The sequence below is a fragment of the Helianthus annuus genome, chromosome 17 (genome assembly GCF_002127325.2).
Source record: "Helianthus annuus cultivar XRQ/B chromosome 17, HanXRQr2.0-SUNRISE, whole genome shotgun sequence".
In the NCBI taxonomy this organism is placed as follows: Eukaryota; Viridiplantae; Streptophyta; class Magnoliopsida; order Asterales; family Asteraceae; genus Helianthus; species Helianthus annuus.
The window spans coordinates 45,990,123-46,011,106 of record NC_035449.2 but is presented as its reverse complement, the minus strand read 5'-3'; the positions used below and the strand labels follow the sequence as shown (position 1 = coordinate 46,011,106).

Below are 20,984 nucleotides of genomic sequence, written 5' to 3'. Positions count from 1 at the left end.
CCCTCAGCTGGTTTGACTTGGTTGGCTACGGGTTTAGCTAATTTAGGACATTCAAATTGGAAATGACCTCTTTCTCTGCAATTATAACAAATTCTTGTTTTCTTCCGGCAGTCTTCTTCCCTATGTCCCTTGGTCTTGCAAAAATTGCAAACCATATTGCATTGTCCATAATGCTTCTTTTTGCAAGTTTTGCAGAAGGGAGATGATGAGGATTGCCCTGTTCCTCTTTTCTTGGTATTACCCACACGAAATCCTTGGGTAATCTTTTGAGCTATTTCCTTCTTACGATCTTCCTCTCTTGTGCGCACTAATTCATCCGTTAGGGTGTTAGCTAATTCTACCGCATCGTCAATGGTACGACGTCTCGCAGCTTTAACGATGTTTCGGATTTCACTAATTAACCCCCAGATGTAACGGGAAATAAGTACTGGTTCTGGCGAAGCCAGGGTTGGTACTACCCTTGCGTATTCAAAGAATGTCGAAGTATAGCCCCGACAATCTACCCCTGTCATACGGTGACTGAGGAATTTGTTTGCCATTTGATCTTTTTCATATTCAGGACAGAATTTTCTTTCTACAAGATTCTTAAATTCTTCCCAACTCATAGCATAGGCTATCCTTCTCCCTTTTGCCTGGAGGACCGTGTTCCACCATTCTAGTGCTCCTTCCTTGAACAGATTTGATGCATACATCACTTGATCCTCTTCGGCACATTTACTTATTGCAATTACTGCCTCGGTTTTCTCTAACCAACGCAGTGTTGCAGTTGCCCCTTCATTACCTGCAAATTCTGCGGGTTTGCAAGCAAGAAATTCTTTGTAAGTGCAACCAGGCGTTGCAGCTTTTATTCTTTTAGGGAGTGGGGCCTGTTGCGGATCATGATCGTCATGATTGCCGCCTCCATTTATGCTGTTACTGCCGTTATCTTCTGGAATACGTTTACTAGGAATTAATTGTGGTTCGGCAGGTTTCTGAACAGCAGCCACAATTTCTGGAATAGCATGGGCTATTCCTTGGGCGATAAAGTGCTCAATATCTTGTCGGGTGATATATTGATCTTCTGGTTCTTGCTCAGATTGATTTACTTCATTAATTGGTTCATTGTTAGCGTTTTCCATCTGCTAATTAGTAGGAATTTATTAGTGTCTAACTTATTAATAACAATTTAGCACAGATGAATACATAAATTACTACAACATACAAACATAACCAAAATTGTCGATTTCTCGACTTTCATTTTGTTATTGTATATTGTATATGCCTCCGTACACACCATATCTTACAAGGTTTTATTGCCCATTTTACAGAGTCAGTTTTACTATATTAGTTATAATACATAAAACTTTTTCCAGCCCTTCCTATCTTTTGGTCCACTGGCCGTTTTAGTAACGACGCTCCCTCTCGTCGTACTTCCAAGAGATCTGCTCCCCCATTTCCCGGATCCTATTCCCGGTGCCTATCAGTTCTTCACCAAACTGACGTAACTCAGCTAAATTTTCATAGCTCATTGGCGGATTAGGGATAGGTTCTGGATCAAACTGTGGGAGAAAACTATAGGGACTATTAACTATATTTTGGAATTGCCAGTCATTAGTCCACAATTCCTCTATTTGGCCTAATGGTCTTTTGTGAATTAGTGGGTCTGGAATAGCTGGTCCTAGGTTTAGTGGGAATTGGGCTGTAGCAGGATAAGAGAAAAGATTATCATTGATAGGCTCTAGAACATCACAATTATCCAGTAGGCGGTCTATTTCGTCTTGGAACGTGATTTCCTCAGACTGTTTAGAGCTTTCGCCAATTTCTATTCCCTTTTGCTTAAGATCTATTCCTATTTCCTTTTCTGGTGGTTTCGAACTTTCTCCAGTTTCTATTTCCTTTCCCTTGTTCATGCTCACAGGATTTTCTATTTTAGGAAGTTTCCTAGTGGCTGGTTTCCTACGGCGTACTTTCCTCCACCCTACGTATCTTCTTTTCTTTTTAGGTTTGGCTTTTTCCAGCGGTGGAGCTTGGAATTCCACAGGTTCTTCTATGTCAGCAATGTAACCAGTAAAGTCGTGAGAGACTTCAATAGGCACTGGATATAAGTTAAGATTCTGGAATGCTTCCGACATCTCATTCATGCTGCATAGTATATATGCAAAATACAAGAATGTAATGTTAAAACTTTGGAACAAAGTTTAACAAACACTGAAGTTTTATTGCATACTAACTTATACAAAGGACAACAGAAATAAACACACTAGGACTTTATTTATTTACTGGATTTGTGATTTTTCTTACTAGCCCCAACTTATCAGTTATTTAGAAATTTGCATTTTCTACTACAGTAGCTAGCATATAGAGATTTGCCCATTTCCCGTCTATTTTATCTTCCCAAGGTGCACTATTACCCAATTCTTGGACTTCTGGGTTAAACCTAACTCTCTTGGTTCGGGGTTTCTTTTTCTCCTGACTCTTTTTAAGTATCGAATCCCTTTTCTCTGGGGAAAGAGGATTCTCATAGTTTGCTTTGCGGACAAAGATTCCTTCTTCTAGGTTTACTGGGTTTCTAGAAGAAGATGCCACATCTAGTTTGTGGTAGATAGCAGACAGCTTTTGCTTACCCATACTGTAACTAAAAATAACCAGTTAATAAAACATATAATCACCGAATAACAATTAGTAAAATTAAGCATTTGGACAAAATACTTAATTTAGGCTTAATCAGTGGCTCAATTTAATTATTAGCTCTGATACCACCTTCTGTCGCGGCTCCCGACCCTACCCTGGACGGAGTCGGGGGCCGCGGGCAGATTTCAGTGGTACCCGTGGTATTTAATTTATGCGACAGCGGAAGTCTTTTTACAACAGGATCTTTTCACCGGAAAATGCTCGTATATTACACAAAGTTTAAGGGATGAATCCCATAATTTACAATAAGTTGATTTCACACAGAAATCTTTATTTTCCAAAACATGTTTTATTCATTTATTTACACTGAGCCACTTCTCTGAGCTTGATAGTGCTTTACTGCACTTTTCCTGGATCACACAGATCACCTGAAACATGTTTGAAAAAAAAGTTTTGTCAGCGGGGAAATACTGAGTGAATCATTCAGTTTTCTAAAACGACCTGTTAGTTATAAATTCCCAGTATTAAGAGCGATTACAATGTTTCTATCAACCAATTATCAAGAATGGGTATTTGTCACTCGACCGGATCTGTGACTGTGGTCATATCACTATTGGGTCCCGTCGCCCCAATAGTGACGGTTCACTCACATAGAGTGATATTCACTCACATAGAGTGATAAACATAGTAATGTGCACAATACCCCACATACCAGCTGTAATTTGGTGATTACAAAGACTTAATCCCTGTAATTATAACCTTGAAAATAATTTGAGGTATTGTAATACTTACTCACAAATGGTGAGAAAACAATTTAAAAAGAAGAATGACTCACTTTGCAGATTAACGAGCAATAGATATAAGCCTACTGATTAGCCTTGATTAAACCTAATTTAACACAATGCACACATGGACAGGTTAGTAACTAATACAGCAGTTACGTCAATTCACGAGATTAAACCCTCACAACGATTAATCAGTGCAATACTCGATAATTCAATCGGATTCACAACGAATAACAGAGTATAGTCCGAATTCGAACAGCACTTAAATATTCAAGTCGAAATCACGACGAATAATCAAAGTACAAGCTCAATTGAGCAACACCCGGACTATCGTTGGATAGTTATAATCGATCGGACGTTGAATCGTAATAGCGATCGAGTTATTACCCTGATTGTGGCAGCACCTCGTGATTAGTGTGTGTTTGATAGTAATTTACGTCTAACTCAGTGTGTATTATGAGTTTTAACGTCAAATGAACATCTGAATTCAAGTCCCAACCCCTTCTATTTATACTGAAAATTTAACCCGCCCGCGTGTCGCGTAAGACGACAGTGATTCTGTCGCGACTCGCCTGGGAAACCCACCTAGCCTAGAGTAGCCTTGCTGTGGGTATAGGCTAGATGAGTTGGTTTCGATTGAAACTTAGCTCCCACGTAAAATTCGTTAAGATATTACCAACTAGGGTTTATCCCTCTTGAGTTTTAGGGGCCCTGATCCTGATTCTGATTGTTATGAAAATTTTAGGGTTAGTGCAGAATTACTTGGGTGTCTCAATTAGAGTTTTCTTTTTGACTAATTATTGTCCTAATTATTGATTTTAGTGGCAGTTGTTACACATATACTGTGAGTAGGCTCTTTTACAACCATGATTTCGACGAAGTGAATGTTTTCAAAACAAGGTTAATTAACAAACTGACTTATTTCGTTGATTATAAGTATATTACATAATACATTTACTTGGATAGTATTTTTTTTTGTAGTCTGCTTGCAAGTGATGTTGAGGTAAGTGAGTCAAGTAGCCTTGGTTTCATGACCAAATCTGTGGAAGAAGAATTTTTGGAGAGTAAAGATTTTTACAACATTTCAGATGTATTTGCGATATCTGAGGTAAATTTTCAAATCACTTACTTATTTTATACTTTATGCAATAAACATTTTTTCATAATACCTTATAAAATATGTGTGAAGGTTAGCAAAGTCATTGTTCTTGGAACCATTATGGGAATTTACAAGGATGAAGGGTGGTTCTATGATGGCTGTAACAGGTGTAACAAAAAGATAAACAAAGAACCTGTTTTCATTGATGAAGCGAAAGAAAATGGTTCAGTAGCAGAAAAAGAGGTTCTGACATGTATTTCTGTTCGTTGTATTAACAAAGAAATAACTGCTTCTCCCAAGTAAGTTAAACCAACGTATTTGTGTTTTTTGTTTTATTTAAACGTATTCACTTAATAAACGTTTGATACAAACATTTCAACTTTAATTTTCACAGGTTTAAGATACATATTAGGGTGCAAGACCCTTCTGCTTCTGTTACGCTAACTCTCTTTGATCGTGAAGCATGGAAGTTGGTTGGAAAGTCTGTTGTCGATATTCTTGATGCCAATCCTGAGTTTGTATGTTGACTTAATGTAATTTTTTTTATTATAAATTATACATGTTCCTTATATGTTGTCTTATTTTATGTCAGCGTTCTGATCCGTTGAAGACTCCTGCTGAACTAGATGTCTTGGTCAACCAGAAAATTGCTTTTAAAATAGAAGTGACCAAGTATGTTTTGAAGTATAACATCCAAAAGTATGGTATCACCAAACTTATAGTGGATCCTAATGTTATATCTGTACTTGAACAGAAACAGTGTTTCCCACAGATAACTGTATGTTCTGCTTTTCCTATAAACTATGTTTCACTTTGTTACTTAATTTTTTTTTCTCTTAACATGTTTACTTCCATTCTTTTTTATTATATACCTTTCCATAACTGTTTATTTTCACGCACACAGGGTTTAGAAAATTGTTCCATGAATCTTGGTATTTCTGATTTTCAGAGTCAATCAGCCGATGAAGTTAAGGTTATTTTTTAATGTGTTCGATACCAATCTAATGTTAGTGCTGAAAAACTTTTAAATGATTCAATTTTATAAATACATACTACCTTTTTGTAGGATTGTCTTGCAACTGGATCTGTAAACACAACTCCTGTTTCTAACATGGACAACACTGTCTCACCCGTTGTTTTGGCTGACATGGACACTCCTACTACAATTGCTAATAAAGATGATGTCAAGCGTAACTTAGTAGAAGTCTATGATGAGGAAGAGCATTGCTTGATGTCAGAAACAAAGGTGCATAAATCAAGTGAAATGGAACATGTCAACAGTGATGAGAAGAAGAAGTTGCTGATTCCAAAGCTCGAGAAATAATTTATTATGCATTACTTTCGTGGTTTCGAACTGTTTTTTATTATTTTATGTTATAATACTACTTGATCTTGGTTGGTTTGTTTTCTGTGTGGAAAATATCATGTTTTGAATCAGTTTGGTATTTCAATAATATATATTATATTTAAAATATTAGAAGTTTTGTTGTTTGTCTTTCAATTATTAAGGTTTACATTAGCCTCTACATTGTTGCATTTTGCATGATACATTTGTCATCTACATTATATACATACTGATTTTATATTTCAGTATTGTGTTTCATTTTGATGTGTTATAATATACAATTGTCAATAACAATGGTTGAGTCATTATAAGTTATATAATCTTGATTTTATTCTGCCAAAAAAATATAAATTATACATGTGTCTTACCTTTTATCTTTAAATAATAGCTTCATTTATTTCACTCTCCAAAAATCTTATATGTATGTTAAATAATATCTGATTTTATTTCAACCTATTTTTATTATATATATATATATATACACACACACACACACAATTACGTTAATATGTTTAGTAGAAACAATTGTTATATTACTATCAGTGACGGATCTAGAAAATCCGCCAAGCCGTAACGTTTTATAAAAAAGCCGTAACGAAATCGTAAAAACGTCAAAATTTTCCAAAATTTACACTAATTTTACACTACCGCCGGAGCGCCAAGCCGTAGTGAAGGTTGCCCCTTCTTATATGCTAGGTCCACCTCTGATTACTATGTAAATCAATTATCTGCAGTTTCCTATTTTTTCATTTATTCTAAAACAATAACAACTTCATATCTTGGACATTTATGTTAAATGTACTAAATCAAATATGATTGCAATTTACTTGCTATTCAATATTAATTCATCCATAATTTACTCCTACTTCCCTTTTTTAACATTTTTGCCAATCTATATAAATCCAAATCATATAAACACTCATTGTATCAAACATTATTCATTTGTATCACTCATTCTCTAAATGAAGAACACATAAGTCTTCTTTGTTTCTCTCTTAAGGTATGTTCTCTCATAACATTATACATTCTGTGAAGACTTAGTTTAATAATCTTTTATTATTTATCTTGCTTTACTATTTACATGTTTGATGGAAGTCTTTGAATTTTTCATTTCAGCGATATAGTTTTGTATTTTTCTATTTTTATTATCTTATTACTGTTTTCCTTTATCGTTTTCATTTGTACATTATTTAATCTTTTTTATAATACATGCGAGATATATTGAATATTCAAAAAAATGTCACGAAGACGAAAAAGTACTTCATCCTCAAGTACGGATGTTCCTAACATAATTGGATATTCAACAAGTCCTTTGTCTGATATCTCCAATGGTAGGTTCAACTATAAATTCGATTACTACAGTGTATTATTATTATTAAAAATATATGTAATATTTTATTAATCAATGTTTCATTTCAGTTACTATTCGCAATATCCAAGTGAACGAGGCTGCTGAAAGAAGAAAAGCAAGAAGGATATATATGAACAACAAAAGGTTCTATAACAATGCATCCCAAAGCAATGGTACCATAAACTCATTTATGCATAACAAAGAAAATTTCAGTCCGAATACAACATTTACACCTAACATTGCATCAACCAACGCACACGTTCCTAACATAATTTGTAGTCCACCAACTCCATTGTCTCAGATATGGAATGGTAAGTTCAAGTTTTCAATCATAAATGTAGTCTAATATTTTTATATATGTTTAAATAATAAGTAATCTCTAATTGAGTACAGATAGTGTTCGCTATAATCGAATAAATGAGTCAGCTGAGCGAAGAAAAGCAAGAAGGATGTATTTGAATAATAAAAGACTCATGAACAGATCATCTGGAAGTAATGGCACGATCAATAATCTAAGTTCATCTATATCTCATAAAGAAAATTTGAGTCCGAATACCACAGTTGCATTTAACACTGCATTATCAATTGCGGACGTGCCTTCCGTAAATCGTTGTTCAACAACTCCTTTGTCTAATATCTCCAATGGTAAGTTCAAAATTCTTTTCAGAAATGCAGCCTAATATTATATATATATATATATATATATATGTGTGTGTGTGTGTGTGTCTAATTAATTCCTATTTGATATCAGTTATTGTTCACAATAGTCAAACCGATGACTCTGTTGAAAGAAGAAAAGCCAGAATGATATATTTGAAAAACAAAAAATTAAATAACCATTCATCGCAACGAAATGTTACGAGTATCAATCTCAATTCATCTTTGGTTCGAAACCAAGATTCCTGTCCGAATACAACATTTACAGTGAACACTCCATCGTCCGTTAGCTTTGGAACATATATCAACGTTTCAGCCGATTTAGGTAATTTTAAATTTGCATTCTAACAGTCCATCATCCGTAACTTCTATACTTTTATGTATGCATTTCTATACATATAGGAAATGACGCATCTTCCAATGGTGTTTTAAGACACTCTAACAATAAATCACCATCACATTCAATATTGACAAGCATGTCAAAGGGGAAGCGTGTGTTACAAAACATTCGTCGAAATATTAAACCAATACCTATGGTTGACTTGGCAGCAGAGTCTGATAACTACGTTCCTGACATTGTATGGAACACGTTGACTGGTGTTTCAAAAGGTATAGTTGCCTTACTTATTATTTCCTTTGCAGTTTACTAATTTCGTATTTGTTTGTTTGAAAAAATATTATGTTTGTCAACTTATTTATTGCATCACAAAAAAAAAAAAAACATACAGATTACTTGGATCATGGTGACCAGATCATGGTATGTCAATCATGTAATGCAAAGTTATGGAGATCCGAGGCCAACAGGGGAGAAAAAAAGGCAAACAAAACGAACTTTTCTCTTTGTTGTGCGTATGGTAAAGTTTTGTTTCCTGACCTAAAACATCCTCCTATGATTTTGAAACAACTTTTTGTTAGTGGTGAGGCTAAAAGTAATTTTTTTTAAAAATATTCGACGATATAATTCGATGTTCTCATTTGCCTCAATGGGAGGTAGGATTGACAAAACTATCAACCGTGGAAACGCTCCTTATGTCTTTAGATTAAGTGGTCAAAACTACCATACAATTGGTAGCCTTTTACCAGTTGATGGGGATGAGCCAAGATTCAGCCAGTTGTATATATATGACACGGATAATGAAGTGTTCAACCGCCAAAACGCTGTTGGGTATGTTTTTTTTTTTAATTCTAATCTCAGTATGTTACGTTACTTTTTAAGTAAATTACATTAGTAAGATATTAATAAATGTTTCGTATGTTGCAAGTTTCAGGTCTTCAGACAGTTCGTATTCATCCGCCGAAACATCTTATGATATTGCGATTATCCAACAACTTACAAATATGCTAGACTCTAACAATGCTTTGGTTAAAACATATCGACAAGCCAGAGATTGTTTTAAACAAAATCCTCATATCGACTTAAAGCTATGTCTTATTGGTAAGAGATCGAAAGACGGTAGAACTTACAACCTGCCTGAAGCTTCTGAAGTTGCTGCATTGGTTATTGGAGATATAACTCAGGCTGTTGAAAATCGAGATATTGTCGTAAAAACCAAAACAGGTCGTATCGAGCGTATTAGTGAATTACATCCGTCGTATCTTTCTTTACAATATCCTTTGTTATTCCCGTATGGAGAAGATATGTATAGAGTTGACATCCTTCATAGAGGTCTTACCGAAGACACCAATAGCAAGCGAGCAATGTGTACTATGCGTGAGTTCTTTGCTTATCGACTTCAAGACCGTGTAAACAAATTTTCTCTCCTTCATTATGCAAGACGACTTTTCCAACAATTTGTTGTTGATGCTTACACTATGATAGAGAGCGAATGGTTGTTTTACATAAGACGACAGCAGACTCACCTGAGATCTGATACTTTGCAGAATATACAAAAGGAAAATAATGATGGCAACAAAGACATGTCTAAAATCGGATTTCTTCATCACGATTACATGTAACCTAAAGTGGCCTGAAATACAAAGGTTTTTAAAAGATACGACCATACGACCTGAAGATAGACCAGACATTTTGTGTCGAATTTTCAAGATCAAGCTTGATTCCATAACTAAGGACCTTAAAGATAACAACTTACTTGGTAGAGTCAACTTTGGTACTGATGCGGTCCCAAGTGTGGAGGAGCGGGCCATCTTGTATTTGGAGGCCCAAGATCGCGTAACAAAAGGGGCTTCACTAAAATGGCTCTAACTTGGGCTACGGGGGTCCGTTTTGGGCGTGCGACCAGGCGAAACGAACGTGAGAACGAGCTCCATCTTGCTGCAAACGCCTATGGCGGTTTGGGTCATCGTCCGGGCCTAAAAACGCTTATTTCCATTAGTTATTTGCATTTTTATGTTTTTTTAAGTATTTTGGGCATTTTGTTTTTGGGCTTGTGTTTGGCCCGTTATCTTTTTTAGGCCCATTTCGAATTTATGTTCTTATTTATATGTCCCTCTAGTCATTTGAATAATCAGAATTGAATTTTGAAGCTACTGAAATTTTCACTTCAAATTACGTGGCCTTTGGGTTGCAATTTGGGGGTTGGGGAATAACTACACGGGTATTCGTAGAATCAACGTGTTTGATCTTCATTATCGTACTACTCACTACATCAGGTACGCTTCTTTTTAATTATGAAGTATACAACTTTTTTACTTTTATTCAATAAGTTGTGAATTATTCTTATTAATAATCATCTGTCTATATAAGATTTACTTATGTTTGTATTTATAATGTTTTTCCATTATCTAATCCTGTTTTGTAGTTGTCTATACCGTTGAATTTCAAAAATGTGGACTCCCTCATGCGCATATTTGTGTATTCATGCATCCTGATAGCAAGATAGCGTCCGTTGACTAACTTGATCCAATCATTTCTACCGAGATTCCTGATAGAGATGAAGATCCTGAGTTGTATAAATTGGTGGCTGACTACATGATTCATGGACCGTGTGGTGTTCTGAACATGAATTCTCCTTGCATGTTGGACCGTAAATGTTCAAAAAAATTTCCCAAGAAGTTCGCCGAAAACACCTGTTTGGACAAAAGATACATTTCTGCATGCGAATCTGCATGGAGAATTTTTTCATATGACATTCATTATCGATATCCTTCAGTAATGCGTCTGCCTTTTCATCTTCCTGGTCAACAAAATGTAGTTTATGGTGAAGATGATGACATTGACGATGTTCTTAGCAAACCATCTGTTGTTTCAACTATCTTCTTATCTTGGATGAAGTGTAACGAACGATTACCTCAGGCACGTCAACTTACTTATGTTGAATTTCCATCAAAGTTTGTTTTTAAAACGAGTTCTCGAAGTTGGGAAATAAGGAAAAGATATTCTTCAATCGGTAGGATTCATTCTGTCTTCCCTTCAACCGGTGAAGCTTATTATCTAAGAATATTGTTGAACAAAGTAAAGGGACCAAAATCATTTGAAGATATTCGGACTGTAAACGGTCGATTATATCCTACGTTTAGAGATGCATGCTATGCTTATGGGCTTTTGGATGATGACAACGAGTATGTTGAAGCGATTAAAGAAGCAAACGTTTATGGCACTGCTTCTTATATACGAACTTTATTTGGAACAATGTTGATGTCTGGTAGTTTGTCTAGACCTGATTTTGTATGGGACCACACATGGAAATATTTATCAGACGACATTGTATACAGACAAGAAAAAGAGTTAGACGTTGAAGGTATGTATTCTATTATACCATAAAAAAGCAATTTGTTTAAAGAAACAGTTTTTTTTTATATTATGTTTATTTGTTTAAATTGTCTGACACATGTTATTTAGTAATAAGTATATTTTTAAACAAATTTTACACTATTTATTTACAAATTCTTACATCTTATGGGCCTAGTTTTGTAGGATCGTGTGTTGACCCGAACGAGTCGTTCAGAGGCTTTCTCCTTGGTTTCAGGTGCGGAATAACAAGAAACTAAGGTAGAAACAGCAGGCAAATCACTTTAACTACTTGTTTTACTGATTTCAAACGTTTACAGCTCAAATCTCGCACCGGCAGAACTTCGGCACGATTTCTACGCAACGTTACAAATGGGATCGCTCATCAGGCTATTTATAGATATTGGGAACCGCTTATTGGACAGGCCCAATAAGCGGCCCATACATGTTACTCGAGCGGTCCAACCATCTTGTCATAAAAGCGGTCCAGAACATGACCATTCGAGCGGTCCATGTATCTAACTGACTAATGAGCGGCCCAACTATCTAATTTGACTCTAAAAGCGGCCCAACATCTAAAACCTATACATCTTCACTATTTCTAGTATTACGTGCCCAGATCTAACGTTCTAAGACATTGACTCGATACAAGACGGAATCAGCAGATGTAGTGCACCAACAGACTCCCCCTCAGATGTTGATGGAGTCGACTATCGAGTCACACCAATGCTGTCTTCAGTTCTTCAGTCTTGATCAGTCTTCGGGCTTCTCTCTCTTTATCATTCTATCATTCTAAGACACGAACGAAGATGTAGTCGACAGACAACTGCACCAACAGACTCCCCCTTGAATGTTGACGGAATCTTTAGTGAGAGTCTTCAAACAATCACAACTCTTCAATCTTGTTCGGCCTTCTTCAGGAACTCAGCCTGGAATAATATCTTCTTCAGGAATTCCTTCCTGGAATCACATGCCTGGATCATTCTCTGGCTCTAACTTTCATCAGACTCCCCCAAACATAATGCTGAGATCTCTGTCTGGAAATCGTTATCACCATTGAAATCAACTCCTGGCTTTCTCTGTTTAAGCTCTCCTCTGGTTCTGATGTGTCTCCTGGCTATTCGTAGCAACAGGATCAGAAACCTGCAAAACTCAACCATACTATCACAAACTAATACAATTTGCAATTCAATTTAATGACACAGCAAATCATATAAGAAAAATTATGAAGATCAAACTGTAGGTTACCATTCAACTTATTCCTCAAGTTAATGAACCAAATTTGTATTTCAAATCTTCACAATTTAACATTCTCTCTCAAACCACAAGTTCAACATGTGTAGCACTTGAAATGTCAAATATCAGTTCTTCACACTCTGTTGTCGAAAATCTTTTTGTAATTTTCAAATATCTAACAAACAAACAATATTTTTGGATTTTTTGAATATAGAGAAAAACAGAAATGAACACTATTTTTGAGAGATTGTGCAAGAGGATCATATCAGTTTTTTAGACATATCACCAACACCGTTGATCTTGATTAATCAGCAAATGTTAAAAAACAAATTTACTTCTGATTGTCAGTATTATTGTCCACTTAAACCTCTACACAAGTTTTCAATCGATTCAAGATATGTATTTAATGTATTAGCACTTAAATTATTTGAGTGTCCCACCTCTTGAATATACTCCCGTATCCAGATCCCAATATTCTGATCTACAGGTAAGTATAACTACAAATGATATCTGTATATAAATTAGGGGAAAAATGCGAGAACTGAGGGATCTCAGGTCAGAACTTCCGTTCAGCAGAGAGATATCAGCTTCGACTTAGCAGTGGGTCCCCTTTAGAGGATCGTTTTAGCTACAACAACTGATCATCAATTTTATTGTCTAATCAGCTGAGGGCTTTTATGCTATGTTTCAAGCATATGAAGAAAGTATTAGCCAGGGACTAGGTCAGAACCACCGTTCAGCAGAAGTCCCGGAATAATACCCCAGACATCATTTGAGTACAAGAACCTAGTATTCCAGAATAAGAAACCTTTCAGACGAGATTTCAGGGGTTACCTATATATCCAAGTAGTGTTCCCCACAAAATAAGTAAGTTTGATTTTATGTTTATATCTCGAATACAATTTACTAACTGTGTGAAGCCTACTGACACATCATTAGTAAGACTTGTTTAAAAACAATTTTGTCTTTACAAATCTCTAGCATGCTGTGATAGTCCACCGATGTACTATCATCTCCTCTTTTTGCAACAAAACTCATTTTCATTTTTCAATTTTTTTAAATTTTTCAAAATTTTAATACTCCCCCTAAAATCAAAATATGTTTCAATTTTGATTTTCTGAGAAAAAAAATTGAAAACAAACCATGCAAGAAACTTGACAACATTATGTGAATTACCCCAATTCACCATTCTTGTGCAAAAACAATCAGAACTCCCCCTCACAACAAACTATTTTCCCATAATGATTTCAAAACACTTAAGTTTGTTTCAATCAAAATGGTTTTTTCCGGAAAAATTAGTTTGTGTTCCAACCATTTGTAGATTTGGGGATATCTCTTCATCTTGTTTTCTTCAAACATTTCAAAGATTTATCATTTCCAGTTTTATCATAAACCATCAGTAGAAAATCAAGTACAACTTAATGTCCCTGATTTACCACTTATAAGGCGAAAAATCACCAAAGTGAAATTTCTCAAGAAATGTGCCGATTCATGATCCACGATACCATCTTGGGATCTCCGGCAAGTCAGGTTTTTCTATTTAAACAATTTCACCCAAGCCTGACTGTTCTTGGGTGATTTTGAATTCTTGCTCAACAATGGTGGAAAATTTGCATCATCCATCGTTAAACTAGAATTCTCAACTTTTACCTTAACCAATGGCTCCTCTGGTTTTACCATACCAGAATCATTGCCTGCAGGTGGCTTGTCCGACTTTGATCTGTCAGATTCATCGCAGACCTTTTCCTTCTTCTTCTTTTCCTCTTTAGTCCTCAGATTTGTATCTGATGAATCTGTCTTGCTAGACTTTGCAATCGAGGAAATTGATTCATCAGAACTTTTACTCTTTCTATTTGGTGAATCCGAGGACAAAATCTTCTCGAGATATTCTCTCGCTTTCTTCCTCTTCTTCCTCAGTCGGTCTTTCTGCCCCTGTGAAAGTTTAACTTTCTTTTCCTGAATTGACTGTACTGGAACTTTAGGTTTCAGAACCTTTTGCTCTTGGGGCTTGACTTTGACTGGAATCTTTGCCGATTTCTGAGAATTAGCCCTCAATCTTTCATTCGATTTCCTTGGGCAATCTCTGGCAATGTGACCTTTGATGTTGCAATTAAAGCACCTCCTGGTCTCATAACTCCAATACCGGCAGTTAACAGCAATGTGTCCATGATAGCCGCAGCTGTAGCACACTCTGTTATCGTACCTATCACCATTTTTAGTCCAAACGCTCAGATCAAAGCATTGTTTGGCTTGGTGATACTCCTTCCTCAACCTTGCTGAATTTGACTTTGAAGCACTGTGATCTATCCTGCACCCAACAATTTTTGAATTTTCATTTTTTAAATCTTTTGATTTCTGATTGCGATTGGATGATTGAACTGATGAGTTTTTTTCTTCACTTTTAAATTTTTGTTTCTGTTTTACAATCTTCTTCACAGGTTTCTGCTTAGAGCATTCTCCCTTTTCAGTCGAGTGTAAAACAGTTTTCTGAAATTTTTCTTTTAATTTCAAAAATTTCTCCTTTTTCTTAATTTCAGCATCAGATTCTGTCTCAGACTCATCTGCTGAATAAAATTCCTCATTTTCATCATCAGTTTTCTCATCACAATCTTCAACTCTTTCACTTATCGGCATAGAATTGATTGGTTTTGGACAGGGAAAATTCAAACTGTCAGATTTAGTCACAAAACCTTTCAATTTCTTCTCAAGTTCATCAATTTTGTTCCTCGAATTCTCAGCTTCACTTTCAAGCTGAGATATTCTCCCAAAATGAGACTTGATAGTTTTCTCATTCTCAATCTTCAAATTTTCAAGAACAGATTTTTCATCCATCAAAACTTTTATCTGTTCCTGAAATTTTGATTCATTCGCTTTCAGGTTTTTGTTTTCTAACTTGATCCAGAAATCTTCATCTTCTGATGATTTCTGTTTGCTTTCAAGTTCTTTTTCCAACTTTTTGATTTTCACTTGAGCGTACTCACCTTCTTTTTCAAGTTTAATGATTTTCTGAAGATGGGAATTTAACACTTTCTGTTTTTCAATGTTGTTTTTACTAAACACATTTCTCCCATCTTCAAGAATTTTCATTTGATTTTGAAAATCTTTCTCAATTTTTGATTTTTCAATTTCAAAATTCTTAATTTTCTCTCCAAAAACCTTTTCTTTTTCTTTCAATTTCTTATTTTCAAAAGTCAAACTGTTCAAACCATCCAACAGTTTGTCATTTTCAGCTTTAAGTTTCTCACAAATACTCTGAACCATAAGAATCTGTTTTTCAGCAGCATGCTTCTCGTGTTTCAACTTGTTGACTTTAGATGCCAAACTTTCTGTGTCTTTCATGAGTTTGTCATTGTTTGTCTTCAAGTTGTCACATTTAGAGCATCCTAACGTAGAACTTAAAGATCCAGACTTTACAAATTCTCTGATTTCTGAAGCTTCCTTTTTCTTTTCATCGTTAATTTTCATCTGTTCTTCAATTTTTCCAATGAGTTGACTAATTGTCAGACTAGAAAATTCTTCAGAATGTTTTAATCTTAAGATATAACTTTCCCATTCTTCTTGAGGTAACGCACTGACAAATTTTTCGACCCGTTCCTCTGATGCTTTGGTTAAACCAACTTCGGAGATTGAATTAACAAGATGTATATATCTCTCAATGATACATCTTGTGCTTTCTCCTGGAAAACCTGAAAATGAATCAAATTCTTTCGTTAGTACTCTTCTTCTATCACATTCTTCTTGAGTCATGTTAAAGATATTGAACCCCATGATTTGGTTAAGCGAAACTGGACGATGTACACTCGGATCAGACTTTGACTGATAAGCGGTCCAGATAAGCGGTTCACACTTAGTCCAAATAAGCGATTCAGAACCAGTCCAGATAAGCGGTTCGAGAAGTTGTCCGGATGAGCGGTTCAAGAGCAATCCGACCGAATGAGCGGTTCAAGTTCTGTCCGGATGAGCGGTTCAAGAGCAATCCGACCGAATGAGCGGTCCTTAACACGTACGAATAAGCGGTTCAGGATTAATCCAATAAGCGATCCGGAGTAATTTCCGAAGAGCGATTCAACTTCGGACGATGATTTGACCCACTAATTCTTTGAATTTCAACCCCAAACTTTTAAGGGTTTGTCACGGTACTATTTTGCACAATCTGTGAGAATTTAAACGAATTCTGATCGTGAAATCTTCCTGAATCAGAAAAAGAAGGTGTAGAAGTAAGAAAAAGTGACAAAATCCAGCTAATTTCTGCAGAGAACCTCCTCCTGAGCTCTGATACCACTTGTAGGATCGTGTGTTGACCCGAACGAGTCGTTCAGAGGCTTTCTCCTTGGTTTCAGGTGCGGAATAACAAGAAACTAAGGTAGAAACAGCAGGCAAATCACTTTAACTACTTGTTTTACTGATTTCAAACGTTTACAGCTCAAATCTCGCACCGGTAGAACTTCGGCACGATTTCTACGCAACGTTACAAATGGGATCGCTCATCAGGCTATTTATAGATATTGGGAACCGCTTATTGGACAGGCCCAATAAGCGGCCCATACATGTTACTCGAGCGGTCCAACCATCTTGTCATAAAAGCGGTCCAGAACATGACCATTCGAGCGGTCCATGTATCTAACTGACTAATGAGCGGCCCAACTATCTAATTTGACTCTAAAAGCGGCCCAACATCTAAAACCTATACATCTTCACTATTTCTAGTATTACGTGCCCAGATCTAACGTTCTAAGACATTGACTCGATACAAGACGGAATCAGCAGATGTAGTGCACCAACAGACTCCCCCTCAGATGTTGATGGAGTCGACTATCGAGTCACACCAATGCTGTCTTCAGTTCTTCAGTCTTGATCAGTCTTCGGGCTTCTCTCTCTTTATCATTCTATCATTCTAAGACACGAACGAAGATGTAGTCGACAGACAACTGCACCAACAAGTTTTTATTTGGTTTTCTGACAGATTTAAATTACTCTGACGCTCAGATTAAGAATTTTGCGTTGTTAGAAGTTGAGAAATTCTTACTTCGTAAAAACTCCTCGCTCAGAAACTTTGCAACAATGCCGTATCCAGACGGTGAATCTATTTCTTCAGCTAATAATCATTTGATTCACGAAGAGCTATCTTACAACAATGCTACTCTGGAAGATGAGTTACGTTGTATGTTGGCAGCTTTAACTGACGAACGACATGTTTTTGATGTATTTACGGATGCTGTTAGAATAAATAAAGGAGGGGTGTTTTTCCTTTATGGATATGGTGGGACTGGTAAGACTTATCTATGGAAGACATTATCATCGGCCATCCGAAGTAAAGGTGAAATTGTATTAAATGTTGCGTCAAGTGGTATTGCGTCTTTGCTACTATCAGGAGGTAGAACAGCACATTCTAGATTTGCCATTCCTTTGAATTTAAATGAAGATTCTGTTTGCCGCATGAAACCTGGTACCGAAATTGCTCATCTTTAAAAAAAAAACTCAGCTTATTATTTGGGATGAAGCTCCAATGATTCACAAACATGCATTTGAAGCTTTGGATAGAACCTTAAAAGACATACTTATGTCTGATTCTTCAGAGAACGTATCTTTACCATTCGGAGGAAAGGTAATTGTTTTTGGCGGTGACTTTAGGCAGATTCTTCCAGTTGTTGCTAATGGTTCTAGACAAGACATTGTTAACGCTTCTTTGAGTTCATCATATATTTAGAGCAATTGCAAATTACTAAAGCTAAAAAAGAATATGAGGTTACCTGTTGGGATGGATGATGCTGATATTGAAAAAACAAAAGAATTTGCAAATTGGCTTTTGGATATTGGTGAGGGCAAGGTTGGTGGTCGAAATGATGGTGAGGTTGTTATTGACATTCCGGAAGAACTCTTGATTACTGATTCCATTGATCCAGTTGGTAGTTTAATCAAATTTGTGTATCCTTCGATACTTGAACATTTCAAAGATCCTAACTACTTTCAAGAAAGAGCTATACTCGCGCCAAAGAACGAGATTGTTCACGAAATAAATGACCTTTTATTGGCACAGTTTCCTAGTGAACAAAAGGAGTATCTAAGCTCTGATTCGATTTGCCAATCCGAGGATGTAAATGACCATATACGACACAATGTTTACCCCCTGATGTTCTAAATGGTCTAAAACTTTCAGGTATGCCGAATCACAGATTAGTTTTAAAGGTTGGTATTCCAATAATGCTTTTACTAAACCTAGATCAGAAAAATGGTCTATGCAATGGTACAAGATTACAAGTCGTTACACTTGGTGATCGGATTATTGAAGCAAAGGTCATTTCTGGAAGTAACGCTGGAACAAGAACTTTTATTCCACGGATTAATTTGTCACCATCAGACAAACGAATACTATTTAAGCTACAAAGAAGACAGTTCCCAGTTTCAGTTTGTTTTGCCATGACAATAAACAAAAGCCAGGGGCAGTCGCTATCGAAAGTTGGTTTGTTTCTAAGGCAGCCTGTTTTTACTCATGGACAACTCTACGTGGCACTGTCAAGAGTCAAAAGCATGGACGGCTTAAAACTTTTAGTTTTAGATGTTGACTGGAAGATTACGAATAAAACTACTAATGTTGTATACAAAGAGATATTTACAAATTTATAGGTTACTTATTTTACTTTTAGTTTCCGAACATTGACTGTTTTATTTTTTGTCTTATGATATTCATTTGTATTGTTTACTTGATGCATTAAAAGTTTAACTAATCTCACTTCAAACTTATACAATAATATAAATAACATATAAACAACCAAATCTTAACTTAAAACTATCTATGAACATCAATAATCACTTATAAAAAATACCACTAAAATTTATATCCAAAATAATGGTATCCATCACTATCATATAGTGATAATTGTCTTTAACAGTAAACTAGTAACCAACAAACCAAAACATCACAAGCAGTAATAACATGTCCACCAAAATCCATCATACCACTATGGATTTTTGTTTAAATCATGGAGATATAGAAGATCTTCGGTTAAATCATGGTGATATTTTATCTTTAATTAAAGGATTCGACACATTTTAATATCATTATATTCAATAATCATGGTCGACAACTTTTGTTAAACAACGCTCCTTTGATTCAGCAAGAATACGAACATATTAGCAATGTCGAAGGTTATCTACAACTAAGTGACGATCCTAACTATCATTTTTTTTGCAATGACAGTAACACCTGAATTAGTATTATACTATCCATCTATATCTTTAATTTATTATCTTTAATTATTGTTTCTATTTCATAAACTTTACAAATTTTAACGTAACTGACAAATTTGTAAGAAACATGTATTAAACAATATTTGTATAGTATGTCCATGCATACAATTTCTTTTATGATCAGTTTAAACTAACTTTTTTTCCTAAAAAAGAGACGTATCATTTATCAACACCGCGAAATTCGCGGGTATTAGCACTAATATTATAATATAACTATTAAATGTATAGGTGACGTAATAAATATATTAGTTTTAACCCCTGTTATATTAAGCTAATATAACTAGTAATCTATTACTATACACGTATAGTTGGGTTATGTATTCAGCAATTACTACCGATATGTGGAGTTTGGTATACATTATTTGATAAGCGTCACTAGTTGAGAGAATGATCAACAATGATATGACCACAATCACTAGTTGAGAGAATGATCAACAGTGATATCACCAAAGTCACTAGTTGAAAGAACGATCAACAGTGACACGACCACAGTCACTAGTTGAAAGAATGATCAACAGTGATATGACCAAAGTCACTAGTTGAGAGAATGATCAACAGTGATACGACCATAATCACTAGTTGAAAATATGATCAACAGTGATATGACCACCGTCACGGGAATCGCCTAGTAACAAATACATTTGAATAATAGTAGGATATATATATATATATATATATATATATATATATATATATATATATATATATATATATATATATATTACTTGATAAACTTCACTATTGGACAAAAGTTAGCTAATGAGTGATATGACCACCGTCACATCGGAACTGCTACCATGTGACAAATACTGATTGAGTTTTGGGTATGCATAAACAAATATAAAAACCCTTGATGTTGTAAAGTATAACAATACATTTTTATAAAAATGAAATGAACTCGCCAGTATTTCTTGCTGATAAAATGTTTTCAACACGCGTTTCAGGTAATTTGTTGTAAAGATAAT

The 20,984-nt window shown here is 35.4% G+C and overlaps 2 protein-coding genes and 2 long non-coding RNA genes across 4 annotated transcripts; all 4 read left to right on the top strand.

Annotated features, from left to right (window-relative positions):
• Positions 1–4,231: 4,231 nt before the first annotated feature.
• LOC118489274 lies at positions 4,232–4,713 on the top strand. Its single transcript, XR_004886981.1, has 3 exons — positions 4,232–4,295; positions 4,377–4,503; positions 4,585–4,713. It is a non-coding gene; the product is annotated as an uncharacterized LOC118489274 (long non-coding RNA).
• Positions 4,714–4,728: 15 nt separating this feature from the next.
• LOC118489273 lies at positions 4,729–5,287 on the top strand. Its single transcript, XR_004886976.1, has 3 exons — positions 4,729–4,793; positions 4,889–5,012; positions 5,087–5,287. It is a non-coding gene; the product is annotated as an uncharacterized LOC118489273 (long non-coding RNA).
• Positions 5,288–5,404: 117 nt separating this feature from the next.
• Positions 5,405–5,874, top strand: LOC118479356. The gene is made up of 2 exons (XM_035987019.1): positions 5,405–5,467; positions 5,561–5,874. The coding sequence occupies exons 1-2, from the start codon at positions 5,417–5,419 to the stop codon at positions 5,816–5,818; spliced, it is 309 nt and encodes a 102-aa protein (XP_035842912.1). The 5' UTR covers positions 5,405–5,416; the 3' UTR covers positions 5,819–5,874.
• Positions 5,875–10,959: 5,085 nt separating this feature from the next.
• On the top strand, positions 10,960–19,395 carry LOC110924141. The gene is made up of 5 exons (XM_022168178.1): positions 10,960–11,545; positions 17,735–18,198; positions 18,254–18,376; positions 18,479–18,677; positions 18,929–19,395. Exons 1-5 carry the CDS (start codon positions 10,960–10,962, stop codon positions 19,393–19,395), a joined length of 1,839 nt encoding a protein of 612 aa, XP_022023870.1.
• Positions 19,396–20,984: the final 1,589 nt, after the last annotated feature.

Coding starts and splice junctions, on each gene's coding strand:
- LOC118479356 (XM_035987019.1), top strand. CDS start 5,417: ATGAATCTTGGTATTTCTGATTTTCAGAGTCAATCAGCCGATGAAGTT. Junction 5,468..5,560: donor AATCAGCCGATGAAGTTAAG/GTTATTTTTTAA, acceptor ACCTTTTTGTAG/GATTGTCTTGCAACTGGATC.
- LOC110924141 (XM_022168178.1), top strand. CDS start 10,960: ATGCGTCTGCCTTTTCATCTTCCTGGTCAACAAAATGTAGTTTATGGT. Junction 11,546..17,734: donor AAAAGAGTTAGACGTTGAAG/GTATGTATTCTA, acceptor GTTTTCTGACAG/ATTTAAATTACTCTGACGCT. Junction 18,199..18,253: donor TGAATTTAAATGAAGATTCT/GTTTGCCGCATG, acceptor AAAAAAACTCAG/CTTATTATTTGGGATGAAGC.